We start from the raw sequence: 14,768 nt of genomic DNA, 5'->3' as shown, positions 1-14,768 counted from the left end.
ATTTTGTCATTGGTGAAGATGGTGTTAGTGCTAGCAAATCAAGTACAATTAACCAGGAGCCAAAGTAAGGATCAAGTAAATTTATTGTCATATAGCTTTAAAAAAAAATGCACCTAACAAAGGAAACCCAGGACAAATAATAGAAACTGTTATATTGACAATTGAGCAAGTGGAGCTGTTTGAGGAAATAAGCTAGCTTTGTCTGTTAACTTGAAATGTTGCAATGTGTTTTTTTTTTTACCAACAATGTTGGTAAGAAGAAAAAAAAAGAAGCTAAAAATCAGTGAAGACATACTGTGCCCAGTTTCATACACATTTCAAAACTTTCAGACCAGAAAGGCATAGTGTTAACTTCAGCTTGTTATTTGGATATCTCCCATATGTACAGAAGTCACAGAGGTGGTGTCACTCAAGAGAGAGGAAACAGTAATGCTCTAATGACAGGTGATCAGTCTAAAGTCACCTCACCATTGCTAAAAGAAAAAGCAACTCAACTTCTTGTGTATGTTAGAGATAAAAACAAAAGTCAAAGACAAACAAACAACTGTCATAAAAACACAATCAGACGTGCATAGAAAGCCAAATTACCAACTCTTTAATCGCACCTACATACTGTTCACCAAACTGGCAAATGGTCTTGTACTTACAACTCCAGCTAAGTGCCCTAGTCTTTGAACCATTGCTTATTGCGTATGAAGCAAAAACAACTCTACATGCTACATTCCTGATATGGCGACTTTATATTTATGACTCTATGTTCCCAAATGAGAGCACTTTCTGGTTTTCCAAATGTAAAGTAGTTTATTTACATAATGTACTACCATAAAAAATTATCAGCTCACATTATAGGAAGTGAGACTTGTAATAATCGGTAAAGGTTAAGGCTCCAGATATTTTTCCTCTTTTTTGCCATATTGCTTCTTTACACTGAGCTAAGCTTTATAGCAAAAATGTGTTTATGCGTATGGCGAAGCTTTTCTTTGCAGCATGCTCTTTATATACAGATGCCAATATTCTTCATGGAATGTGGATTATTTTATTTCACTGCCTGTAGCCTTGAAATGAAAATATTTTAAAGCACAAAGCAAGTAGATGAGTTTCTGATGAGGATTTGAAGTTGTTTTTTTCCCCCTTTTATTAGATTAAAATGCCATTCATTCTGCAGTTTAAATTAAGGGTATTGCCATAAGCAACTCTATGTGCACCATTTACATGTAAGGGATACACAACAAAAGGAGTCATTCTTTTTTGTTTTAAACATGTTGCGATTATGCAAGCCAGTGTTTTTGATATTTTCTAACATCACCTCAGGCTTCAGTGACCTGCAGCTTGGATAAATGTTAACTTTGGCTAAACAGACTGTTGTGAAAATTCTTTTCTGCTGTGTCAAAACTTACACTGGATTCTTTAAACCTCTAATGGAATATTTCAGAATTCTCAGTGGTATGCATTACTAATTAAAGCCATAAGATCAAACTAGATATGAGGTGCTGTGGATGGAAAACCATAACAGGCCAAAGAAAGTCCACAGATATTTTTACCCTCATATTTGCCTGTTGAGCCAAACACAACACTATTATTGTACTTTTGTGATGCCGTCATGTGTTGTGCTGCATTCAAGCCACCCTATTTGGAAAGAAAATGTTCTATCCTCTCAAAATTTTGCTCCCTACTCCTATCAATTGCAACAAAACGTACAAGTTTCTCAATAAATACACACAAAAACAGAAAAGGAGACACGGCCAAGAAACAAAAGTCTACACCCAATCAAAACATTCTTGCATTGTGAAGAAATGCTGGAATAACTACTACTGATCCTCAACCTTTTACAAATTTTCCTTGAGCCATTTAATATAGTTGTCTGTCATGCGACGTGCAATCAGGAAGTCAGTTGGCCACACGGTGAACATCAATGCTCCGTGAAATCCTGTGTCATAATGTTCATGTGTCACCTCAACGCCAGCAGCACGGAGCCGTGTGGCATACATGATCCCATCATCTCGGAGAACATCATACTCGCACGTCAGAATGTAGGCCTTCGGCAAAGAGCGTAAAGCTGCGTCAGGAACAAGCAGAGGCGACGCCCTCGGATCAGCAAGAGATCGAGATGGTCCATCCATTGCAACTGTTCCCTCGGTAACTGCGGGAGCACTGTAGTTGTACTTCCTATGATACGTTTCTGGCAGAAAAGCACTCCAGTTGACAAACTTCAGCAGGCTTGAAGACTCTGGGTTGTTGTGGGTGTTGGCCATCATTGCTCTAAAAAAAGCTTTGTCGCTGGTGAAGTACTCACTCCAGAAACGCACCATAAGAGTGCGGGGCAGAATGGGCATGTACTGATTCTGCTGATATGAAGGTGTGTAAAGGTCCAGAGCCTGCAGCACAGGATAGATGAGTGCTTGGGCCTTTAACTGAATCTGCTGACTCGGCTCCTTTTGTAACTGTTTTGACAGAAAGAGAGAACGAAAGAAGGATTAAAATGTTAGCCCAGAAATGCATGTGTCATTGTGGTTGACTCAGTTCACTTCAGTATTTTCTGTTGGGCTTCAAGTGTAATGACCTGTTAACTTCAGTGTTGTAATACCTACAAACCTAAATAGCGGAAGTAGCAAGCATGTTGGATTAACACAGCTGCCCACAAAAACAGGTCCTTGACCAGCCTTCATGCCTTTCAAAGAAATAACACTTCTGTTATTTATAAGCCTAAGAGCCATTTTTGATAATACAGTTTCACACTCAGTGCTTTTTCTATACTTAAGCACCTTCGCATACACACTCACTCAGGGTTCAGTTTCTTGCCCGGAGATACTTTGAGTGGCATTTCAAAGTAACTTGGTATTGAGCCACCACGCTACAGCCGCCCAAAAGACACTGCTTTGCAGCGGACGCATTAGATGTAACAGTTCTTATTTATCAGTTAACCACTTCAATTGTTTTTAAAGGCCAAATGATATACAGGGTACAGGTCGTATGATGGTTGTATTTTAGGTGTTTTTAAGAACCAAGGTTCCTTGGTTGTTTTTTCCTAAAAACAAAACAGTGATGGTATTTGTAAGGTATGTGAACTGTACGAAAGTTGAAATAAAGTATCTAAGAATTGATTCGCAATTGTCAGGGTTCCTGGGTCGGTGACCCAGTGTTTTCAGTTTTGTTCCTGTTCAGTTTATTTTGCCACTTCCATGTGCTCACTTCCTGCTTTTCCTGTGTCAGCTCGTCTAGTGTCATTAGCCAGATTATGTTCAGCTGTGTACTCATCGGTCTCTCATTATCATCCTCATCAGTCTGTGTATTTAAGCCCTCTGTTTCTACTCGTTCACTGTCGTGTCATTGATGTTATGTTGTCCTTCCTGTGTGTTCCCTCAGTTCAGTCCGCCATTCAGTTGTCCAGCCAGTCAGTGTCCGTTCACCCACTCCTTATAATAAACCTCACCTACCTGCCAGTCCTGTATTTGGGTTCCTTCTTCCTCGCCTCCACGCAACGCCTGACAGAATGACACGACCCGTGCCATGAAGACACGATTGGAACCCAGCGGACTCGGACCTCTACGAGCGGCAGGAGGTAGCGCTCTCCTTGTGGGCGGAAAAGCTCAAGGAGAGACAGCGGCTCTTCGCGGAGCGAGAGCACGTCTTCGAGGGTACTCGCTTGGCTCTGGGCGGGCCTCGGAGACGCCGCGTTCACCCACCTGCTACCTCCCATGCACCGGAGCATCTGCCGCGGAGTGTGGGCGTTTCACGCCGCGCTTCGGCCGCTCCCTCTCTCGCCACTCCGCTCCTCGTTCACACACCCGCCGCCTCATTTGCCGGACCTCCACCATCGCCACGGCACAGCGGCTACGCCTCCCACCTTGGGTCAACGGAGGCTACCGCGCCAGAGGCTCTGCTGTTTACCCCGGCCGCTTCCTCTTCCCGGAGAAAGCGGCGCACACGCCGCCATAAAACTGACTACTTTCAGCCACTCCCGATGGTGAGCTCCAGTGCCTGTTTTTCGCACTCACCATCTGATTATTCACTTAAAACGCACAATAGACTCACTTCTGATTCATGGGGAGTCTCCCTCCTAGACGAGGACGTGGACTGGGAAGAGTTTTTCTGCTCTGCTCCAAAGACTGTAAATAGTGGTGGCAGAAAAACCAGAACAATCCCCAATAAACCTGCCAGTAACACACACACCGTCACTATTTCCACACCCGTTACTCAGCCATTTCCCACCAGCATGGCGGCCCAGATTCGGCCTTCCCCTTCAGCCGTTTCACCTCCTCTGATGGCTAGGGCCCAGTCTACACCCACACCAGTGCCAGCTCCCAGGAGGAGGGCAGCTGCGACCCAGTCTACCTCCACACCCGCTTCTGTTTCTCAGGTGGGGGTGAGTGGTGTCCAGCCACCTCCCGTGCCTGTCCCAGCACCCAGGCTGAGGGCAGCCCGAATCCAACCTGACCATCCCAGAGGCCCAGCCGAAGCTCTCCAGCCAGTGCCCTCATGCTCCGGAGGCTCGGAAGAGCTAGCCTGCTTACTCATCAGCCCACCACTTGATCCACCACCTGATCCAGCCTTTCACGCACTAGCTTTATCCCTGGTTAGGCTGGCTGAAGTGTCCCCTGCTCAGGCACCAGCTTTACTAGCCCAGGCTATAGCTTTATCTCCCTCATTAGCTCAGTCTATAGCTCAGCCATCAGCTGTACCAACCTCAGCTCAGCCATTAGCCTCACCGACCTCTGTTTATCCGTTAGTCTCCTCAGTCCAGTCAGTTCACTCACCTGCCCTCCAGTCCCCTGTAGTTCAGTCTCCTCCTGTCCTCCAGTCTGCTCCTGTCCAGTCTGTAGTCCAGTCAGTCCAGTCTGCTCCTGTCCAGTCTGTAGTCCAGTCGCCTCCTGTCTCCCAGTCGCCCGTCCACCATCCCGTTCAGTTCCCGGACCTGCAGCCACAGCACCCAGAGCCAGCTGTGAGCTCTCCCGCTCTTCAGCCAGGGGTTTCCGCGCCCGCTGGCCCGGCCGCTCCTCAGCCAGAGGCTTCTGCGCCGCCTGGTCCGGCATCAGACTCAGCCGCTGCCTCGCCTGGTCCGGCCTCAGCCTCGGCTTCTGCTTCGCCCGGTCCGGCCTCGGCTTCTGCTTTGCCTGGTCCTGCGGCTGCCGCGTCGTCGCGCCAGCCATGTTCTGGACGTCATCGCCGGCGTCTTCCTTGCGGCCGCCCACCGGACCTGCTCAGTGGCCGTCATCGCTGGCGTCTTCCTCGCGGCCGCCCACCGGAACAGTCTCATCTCGACCGCCGCGGCCACCCGCCGGAACAGTCTCATCTCGACCGCCGCGGCCACCCGCCGCGGCCACCCACCGGACCGGCTTAGTGGTCGCTGCCGCCTTCCACGTGGCCGCCCATCTGAACTGTCTCGTCTCGGCCACGGGCCACGTGGCCGCCCACCGGTGCTGTCTCGGTGTGGCCTCCGAGACAGTAAATAAATACAGTTTTTAAAACAGTTGAAATTCCCATAAATGTTAACAGCACAGTTAACCTTCAATCAGGTTGGAGGTAGAGCATGTGACAGCCTGTGGGTAGAAACCTTTGAGTCTGTTTGCCTTTGATCTGATCGACCTGTAGTGTTTACCAGAGGGGAGGATGGAAAAAAACGTGAGTGTCCAGGGTGCGAGGGGTCCTTGATGATGATAATGGCTTTCACTGAAGTCTGCCAGTATAAATTTCTCTGAGGGGGGTTAGTGAAGTGCCAATTGCCCGCTCTTCCGCCATCACCACCTGCTGCAGTTTCCTCTTATCCTCCACAGTACAGCAGTAGGTCAGAAGGCTCTCGATGGTGAGCGGTAGAAGATCTCAGATCGCTTTGTTCTTCTGAAGTCGATTACCATCTCCTTGGTCTTGGCTGTGTTCAGATGTAGGTTCTTGATATAAGGCTCATTTGTGCTGGAGGTTTCTTTCTGTTAAAAGTTTTCTTTTTCTTCCCACTGTTGCCAAAGTGCTTGCTCGTAGGGGGTTATATGATTGCTGAGTTATTCTCTGTTTTCTTTGTATTAGTGAACTTACCTTACAATATAAAGCTCCTTGTTGTGATTTGGCACTATATATATATATATATATATATATATATATATATATATATATATATATATATATATATATTATTTTGACAGCGAATGCGCACCTGCGGACCACTTATGTGCAGCCCTGGTTATATAGTTCGTCATATTGCAGCCACAGAAATTATTTTGTCCATGAAACCATAAAGCTGCACTTTCTTTTTGCCTTATAGTCTGATTTGTCATAACTTCTCCGTTTTGTGGTAAGCTTTTCTTTGGCTGTCACTTCTTCACCCTGACCTGTCTTATTTGGCTCAGCAGAACTAAAATATATATACTGCTGCTTTTACACACGCACTCACATAAGCTCAGCGATTCTCTGCGCAATCAACCTCTCACATGTTTAAGCTTGCTGTGGGAGATTTCACTTGTCATGTTTGCATAGTAAGCTAACGATTAATAAGACGATGTCAGAGGAATTGGTGCACAAATTATCATCACTCACAGATCAGTGCTGTCGCTCTCTATACACAGTCCGCACGATTGCAAAGTGAAAGCAAAAAAACAAGCGCAAATTCAAATGCGATTTCAATATGTCACATATTGACAGTGGCTCACAGATGCCAATGACATAATTACCCAGCTACATTTCTGAAAGAATGCAAAAGCATTGACATATATTTTTCCCTCCTACAATAACCCGACGGGCAGGGCAGAGATAGATTTTGGTAGCCCGACTGAAAAAAATCACTAGCTCCAGGACGTCGGGCTAGCGATATTGCAAGCCCTGTATCTGATTGAGGAATCACTCATCTTTGGAAAAGAGAGTTTATTACAGAGAAATGTCTCTTTCCAAAATAAAAGCTATACTATCCGCTTCTTCTGGGCTATATTCTCAGCAGCATAAGGAGAATCATGTGCTAACAGCTGTCTAAATGACTCGGCTAAAGTTAGTAGCATGCTTGTTGTTTTGGTCTTTGCACTAGGATGATGTCGGTGTAAATGTGCAGTCATATTCGCTGTGTTCCCACTAGTGCTTTCAGGTTAATCTCGTTGAAATGACCTTAACGCCACAACACGGCAAATCTCCGTTAACGAGCTACCGCTGATCGCCCCGTGTGTGGGGCTAGACGGCCAACACGTTAACGAGCTAACTGCGCTAACACACTAGCTCCCACCCATGTAATTGAGCATTGCATGGCACATCCAACATACTGTTTTACTTTAGTCCATGACTCGCTTACCTTCAGGGTCATACGTCACATGAAAACCAAAATAATTCCAAACGCCAGATCTGAATGAGGGTGGGGGAGGTCCATGTGTCTTGCTAGCTTGCCCTGCGCTCTTCCTTCTGACTATGCTGTCTGTGTTGAGCGCTCAGTGGATCTGCGCTCGACAGTGCAGCCTAGGCGGAGTAGTCGAACGCAGATTCACTGAGCGCTCAACACAGACAGCATCGTCGGAAGGAAAGTTGATAAAATAAATTACAAATGTTGTATTGTTCGATACATATGTGTACCGAACCGAAAGCACTGTATCGAACGGTTCAATATCGATACGAATATCGTTGCACCCCTAATAAATATATATATATATATATATATATATATATATATATATATATATATATATATATATATATATATATATATATATATATAGAATTGAAAAACTTGAATTGAATATAAAGATGCCAATACTTAGATCGAAGACAGGAACAGTCTTCTGTTTCAGGGTAAGAGAATACTATTTATCACACAGTCACTCAATAACCTATTCTTCTGCCACTTCATGAACAGGAAAACAGATTCGATGTTAGAAACAAAAGTTAAAAAAAAAACAGTACCTGTTGGGTGACTGCAGCTGCCAGGTTCCCCCCAGCACTATCCCCAGACACAGCAATGCGTCCAGGGTGCACATAATACTGGGCCAGCACCCCCTTCTGGAGGAAATGTTTGACCACACGGTAAACATCCTCATAGGGGATTGGGAAGTGGTGCGCTGGAGCAAGGCGATACCTGAGCAGAGTTAACTATTTAAGTCATGTTTACAGACAATATTTGAGCAAACAAAACACGTTGGAAAAAAAATTTAATTATTTTTTTAAGACAAACAGACATCTTTTAAACTGAATAGGCAATAAAGAGACAGAGTATAGAAAGGTTATAAAAATGAAACGAACTTATTGCCATTTAGTTATTAACTTGAACTATAACTTACATAATGTGCAATGGATATAATATTTATGTAATGAAAAACTCAAGGAAAAGGAAAAATAATAATAAAAACAGTATATATCTGGTTGCATAAGCGTGCACAGTGTGGAGATACAGAAATTCTTTTATTGCTGCCATATAATCTGCATCATTATAATTGCATTAATAACATTCTTTACAGCATTATTTCATCTAATATTTCTGACAGTATTGATACTGCATTACAGTTGTTTATTGAAGATGTCCATTTGAGGATCCTTCCATTGTGTTAACTTTTATTACAAGTACGGTTAGAAGTATTTTATACACATTGCATATCTGTGCTTATTTTGAGTTGATGTTCGGTTCATTAAGGCTCTTAAGCTTCACTGGCGTGACTGTCCAGGTGATACATGCTGAGGGAAACTAGAACATAGAAGGATAACTGCAATGCATGCTTACAGTACATATAATACATATAATCTAGGAATGTGTCCGGCCTGAGGCCTTAACTCATTTGGTGTCTTACTATATTTTATTCTACTTGGTAACAGATGATCAGAGTCGATAATTAGCCTCAGAGACCCTGAGGGCTTGAAGTTTATTACCTTGTATGGAAGGTGTTATAGAAAAGAGAAGTTCTATGTCTGCTTATAGCTATTAAAAATGTACGATTAACTGTGACTAATGTCTGGAACCTATTTTAATCTGTCATTGACGCCATGGGGGGGCGTGTACCCACAACATGTATTTTGGTCAGAAGACATATGTTGATGTTTTCTCCGGGCTGTTAATAAACTCAACGTTTGATTGCACTTTTCTGGGGCCTCCGTGGTTTGTGACACTGCTCTACATTGATTGATTTCGCGACAACAGCCAGCTATAAATAGCCCATGTCCAGAATCAAACAATCACTTCACAACTACAGCTGCTGCAAACTGCTTCTACGATGCTGAAATATGGTTGACACAATAAACGGTTTTGTTTTGCTCTGACCTTTGCAGTGCTGGTGTCATCTCTACAAGTATTTTAATCTATTTGCCAAATGTTACGCATGGCTGACCCTGAGACTCACTAATGCTTCAATTACGCATTGAACCACTGGCAAAAAGCAGAAAGGAATTCAGATGAGCCAGATAAGGAAATACCCTACACACCCCAAACCCATACGCTGTCCACTTTACTACACAGTGGGTTGGTTTCATGACTATGAAAATCTACATTTTAAGAGGTAGAAATACCCATATCTAAAAAGATGTTTAAAAGGTGAAAAAAATTATTTAGCGGATAATGTTAGTATTAGCAAACACACACACAGACAAGGAGCCGGGTGTGCCAAAGAATAGCAGTGGAAGTGCTATGATGGGGAAAAGGCTTACAGAGTCCCAAACAAAAAGAAAAATGGAGAGCTTAACAGCATCATCACTTCAATCTAGCCTGTGACTAATGAGGGATGACGGGGACGTGACAAAAGAAAATTGTGTATGAGCAACAGGGGAAAAGTCGGGGGAAGAGGATGAGATCTATTAATACCACAAACAAAAAAGAATTTAAATAATGCCATAAAAAACAAAAAATACTGCTTCAGCAATACCTCTTTTTTCACAACAATATACATGACTATAAAATACGAAATACTTACTCCACTGAAAGAACCACAGCATCGAGCTCAGTGACGACTTTTCTGGCCAGGAGATCATATGGACTCATTCCTAAGTAGATAGTAGAAAAGCAGGATGAAAAAGACTTAAGTAATACAATACATCGCATTAAATTTCATAAATTTGATGCTACAGTAAGAGAGATGAACCTGGCATTCAGCTTAGCAATACTTCCTGGAAAGATTCATGTTACTGTAATTGTGAAAGGCCTTTAACAGATTGCACGAGCAGCGTGAGATGTGTCAAACTGCATGTCTCGTCTTTGGATTAGCAAGGGTAACCACCCCCTGAGGTCCCCACCGATCTTGCAGAAGGCATGTTATTTCCTCAGGAAACTGAAAGCTTTGTGATTTGTGATTCACAGTTTGTTCATTATTTATGATCCTGTCACAGTCCAGCCACTGGGAGTCGATATGAAGCTGTAATGTCATGAACCGCAATCAATCAATCAGAGAATATCACCACTACTCTCTTGAAATAACAATGGTAATATTCTGAGATGAACACACAATGTGTTCATCTTTCAGTTCACCTTTAAAAGCCACAGAGTCATTATTCAGTGTGATAAAGGAGAACAGAGCCCAGCCCAACTACTTACTGGAACTCCCCAGACACCATCCTCCACCGTGCAGGTATATGATCGCTCTCCTGAGGTCTGTGTCACTACCTCGGTGCTTTGGCTGATATAACACCACCTCTACTCCATCAAACTTTTCTTCTGTCACCTTGACATGCTCATCAGAAACAGGTGCAATCTTCTCTAAAAGAGTAATGAAGTACATTACCCCCATGTAGTCCTTCAGGCCCAGTAATTCGCTTATGTCTGCCTGGAAATGGAGAAAGGCAAATGTAAGGTGTAGAGAAAAACACATCACATAATTTGTTAGTGTTTGTGAAACATGACCCATCTCTACTACCTTTTGTACAAATGATAATGTTAGGATAAACAGGCTTATACTATGTACACTTATGCCAGCCTAACATCCATAATATTCAAAACAGAAAAGGTCAAATATGCCAAACTTGTGACCATGATAAGGAGGAAGCGAGAGAAACAAGGAGTCACAAGAACGCTGTCTGGCAAAATGTCAAGTCCCCTAAAGTTAACCGTTGAAAGAAGTCATATCTAAATGAAATAAAAGCATGACTGGTACTCCATTATGTCTGCTTGCTGAAGCAGTAGAAAGCTGGCTTCAGGGTAATCAGCTGATGTGCCCACAATAACCTAATCAGAGTCATCTAGGACGAGTACCATCAGGAGCTCCTGTCAGGCAGTAGTTTTATTAAAAAAAAAGAAAGAAAAAAAAAGAAAGAAAAAAAAACACAAGAGGGGTCCCTTTCTTGACATTACAAAGACCAAAGTGATGTGTACTAAACATTTTAGTATTAAATCAAAATTCAGGATTTTGTTACAAAATGGTCATTACATCTCCAAAACAGATGATTTTTTGTAACTCTCATGTTCTCATGTTAAAAGGGAAAAATGAGATACCACTATCTCTAGTTTAATAACAGAATTGTCCTGTGGTGTTCGAGGTAGTAGACTGCACCTTTTTTCTAACTGCATAATAATCAATATTAAAAACAAGTGCAGCACTAAGATTTACTTAATACTTAGGATGTTAATAAGAAAAAAAGGTGTTCCAAAATAAATCCACTAACCATTATATTAAAACTACACTACTACTGATGATATGGTGCAACACTAATCTATGCAAACCGCATTTGAAGACAATAAAAAAAAATCCACCTCTATTAGCCGTAGCACAATGGGCTACAGTAAACCACGGGCGTCTTATCCGTCATAAACGCAGACGGGTTCCCTTGATAGGTTCTATTATTAGAACAGGTGAGCAGGACTATACAAAACATGGATTAGCATCTGACATAATCTGGTGTAACCAGCATGTGCATCTACATCAGCAAAAAAACAAAACGTTTAACCTGCCACCTTAGCTGCTCAGAGAACAAAGGCAGTTAACCTACCGTTTCTCAGCTTATGGCTACATGACATACATACAGTGCATTAAAGTGATCAGAAAGGTGTGTTCATACATCCACAATACTGAAGAGCCTACACTCTTTGGGCTTGTATTTCAGTAACAGCAGAGCAGATTATCAAGATAGACGGCAAGAATAGTTCTTTTATTTTTTATTTTTCTTACCAGATGGCTGAGACTTCTAAAGAAAGAGTTGGTCAGCATGAGTTTCCATCTCTCTTCTATCTCCTCGGGAATGGGCTCGTAAACGTAATAAGCGGTGAAAGAGCAGAAAGCGACGAATAAAATTATGCTTCCCAGCCTCATTTTCCAGCGTGGGTCCCTGGCCACAAACTGCGGGGTGCAAAACAAACGGGCTGTTGCGCTTGTTTTAAGTCACTTCGCTTCGCGACTAAGCTTACTCACGGAATCAATTCTTGGATCCACGCGAGCTAAATTCTACAGCGAGCGCTCGGTGTCATTTTGTGGTCATCTGTGCGCAAATTCTGAGCTTTTCTCGATGCTCCAGTGGGCTCCTTAGTGCGTGTCTGTCTCGTGGAGCAGCAGAATTAATTGAAGTGTCAGTGATATGGAGACAGGAGCGCGCACGCTGTGTGCTCACGAGGCAGGAACCGTCCCACCTTGGCCTACAACTCAAATTCCTCAGGTGCCTTCTAATCGCTAGATTACACGGGGCGCGCGACTAAACTTTATGCTAAGATGCACCTGATGCACGAATGTCGTGGCTTGTACCTCAAACATGGCTGGTGGATTCAGATTTCCCCTTTTTTTTCATTTTCCCTTTCACTCTTTCCATTCCCCGGCTACAAGTTTTCCAGTTGACTTTATATGAGGAGAAAGTCTGTGTAGCTTCTATATGGACACAGCTAAAGTCTGTTGCAGATTTGGTTGCAAGGCTGTCCAAGCTAATTATATAATTGGTGACGGAGCCAACTCTGATGTCTGCTTTCTTGGTAGGACTATCAAAAGCAACATGACTCTCTGATGCACTCACGTTTGCAAACGCTGCAGGAGGGACGATTTGGTGCTTGCTGCAGCAATGGGAAGAAAAATGTGCAGATGCAGGACTTTTTGGTTTAGTTTATCTTATTTTCATGGGTATATCTTTGTGTAGAAAAAGTGACAAACTGGTTCAACAGAAGTGGGGCGTCACAAGAGATGTACTCGAGACAGATGGAATTTATTAAAACAAAACCGTTCAAACCAACACTGGAGCAATGCCAGTAGTGAAGGCTACCCTAGCATGTGCACTGTCAAGTTTTCTGAACACAAAAGAAGGCTGATGCCAGCTGGATCATCCTGGATCAAGATGAGAAAAAGAAGATGAGGGCAGCCTTCATTACATTACTTCATTGCATTTGGTCAAATAAGAGACACGGGGAAGCTGAGGTCAGTAAATAATGAGGAGCCCCTTTGCTGTCAAAGTTGCAAACTCTAGCTGTTTATGTTTTTAAATGAAATGATCCATATAATAAATCCATATCCTAAAGCCTTGGTCTGAAATAGTTTGATTTCTCTATAGGGTTCATCTGAGAAATTATGAACTATATACCTCCCCATGACTTAGAGTTGACCTCTCTGTTATGATCTTTTTCATTTCTTTTAGTTGAACTGGAATTTAAAGTTGGCTGGTGTTAAGGTGCAGGTATGTGTCTCCTTCCATCAGCCGTCAAACTCAATTGAGATAGAATCTGCACGATGCAGGGCGTGACAGTGGGTGAAAGCATCCATGAGACCGCTCACTGCTGAGCAGTGGAATACTAAATCTCTTCTCTGAATACAAAATCACACTTCAGACACTCAGGGATTCTCCCTGGAATTCCCTCCCTCTCGTTCGCCTCCAACAACTGGCCTCATCTCTGCTTCTGATGGAGACCACCTCAGATCACTTGTAAATCTTTCATGGAGCTCTCTCCACTCTTTGTATCTTGTTAATGGGGAGGATGGGTGTCAGATGATGTGGGGGTGGGTATGTTGTCTTCATCTACGTATAGTCATGCTGTGAAGTGCTATGCCACGTGACTCTCCAACACCCTGCTGCGTGTATGGGTAGCTTAAGCAGATATGTACTGAAGTGTAGGAATATGTGTTCATGTGCTTGCTGGTGTAATCAGTGTAAACTCACATAAATACATATGAATGTGTGTACACACACAGATGGGCACATTCTTGGGATTACCAAATCTACAGAGGCACTTCAAATAGTTATAATTAAGGAACTCAATCCAGACCTCCCCTGCTTATAAGTATGAGTGGCAAACTTTGTAACTTTTTAAATTGCAGAGCCCCTGCTGAGGCAAAGCAGCTGCCCTGCATGACAAGAGGCATCTGAAGGCACTTCATTCCAGAGTCCAGAGTGAGATGAGTGGAAGGAACATTTATTTGATATAATAATCAAAAAATAGGTCAGGTTGCATGGCCAACTTTAAGCAACTAACCTCAAACAAAACCCAAATCCACAAGATTTTTCCAATCTCATTAAATGAAATCATCATATATAAACATACCTGAACACAAATATTAAACACAGATATTAAACTTGGGCTCTGCTAACTCTTAATTCGAGCTTCCAAAGTTGTTTTCATGCAAAACAATTGTTTTCAAAGTGTGTTACTTAGAAATGTAATGCCCAGAAAAACACAAAAAGCTTTTTGGACTGTGCTCTTGATTTTGTTTTCTTGCAGTTAGTTTTACTGCATATATTATTTTACACACACACACACACACACACACACACACACACACACACACACACACAGCTGTCATATGTAGTTAAACTGTACCCAATAAACTTTGATTTTTATTGTTCATTTCACCAAATGTGTCTTATTCAGGTTCATACGTGTCATGAATGTTTTTCCATGGAAGACTGAATTGAAGTTGGACAGAACA

At 42.9% G+C, this 14,768-nt stretch overlaps 1 protein-coding gene across 1 annotated transcript; it reads right to left on the bottom strand.

Moving 5' to 3' along the window:
- Positions 1 to 65: 65 nt before the first annotated feature.
- aadac (arylacetamide deacetylase) lies at positions 66 to 12,736 on the bottom strand. Its single transcript, XM_086261778.1, has 5 exons — positions 12,042 to 12,736; positions 10,475 to 10,703; positions 9,858 to 9,927; positions 7,867 to 8,038; positions 66 to 2,441 (listed from the first exon to the last, which is right to left on the bottom strand). The coding sequence occupies exons 1-5, from the start codon at positions 12,180 to 12,182 to the stop codon at positions 1,827 to 1,829; spliced, it is 1,227 nt and encodes a 408-aa protein (XP_086117904.1). The 5' UTR covers positions 12,183 to 12,736; the 3' UTR covers positions 66 to 1,826.
- Positions 12,737 to 14,768: the final 2,032 nt, after the last annotated feature.

The sequence above is a fragment of the Aulonocara sp. 'chitande type north' Nkhata Bay genome, linkage group LG14 (assembly GCF_057382095.1).
Source record: "Aulonocara sp. 'chitande type north' Nkhata Bay isolate Kocher_YH1m ecotype deep benthic linkage group LG14, A_spYH_male_GT1.1, whole genome shotgun sequence".
In the NCBI taxonomy this organism is placed as follows: Eukaryota; Metazoa; Chordata; class Actinopteri; order Cichliformes; family Cichlidae; genus Aulonocara; species Aulonocara sp. 'chitande type north' Nkhata Bay.
This window is presented reverse-complemented; position numbering and strand designations above follow the sequence as displayed.

What these genes read in the sequence shown, in the direction of transcription:
- aadac (XM_086261778.1), bottom strand. Translation starts at nt 12,182, where the DNA reads ATGAGGCTGGGAAGCATAATTTTATTCGTCGCTTTCTGCTCTTTCACC. An exon ending in ATGGTGTCTGGGGAGTTCCA is followed by an intron (nt 9,928 to 10,474) that starts GTAAGTAGTTGG and finishes CTATCTACTTAG; the next exon opens with GAATGAGTCCATATGATCTC. An exon ending in CAGCTGCAGTCACCCAACAG is followed by an intron (nt 2,442 to 7,866) that starts GTACTGTTTTTT and finishes CTGTCAAAACAG; the next exon opens with TTACAAAAGGAGCCGAGTCA.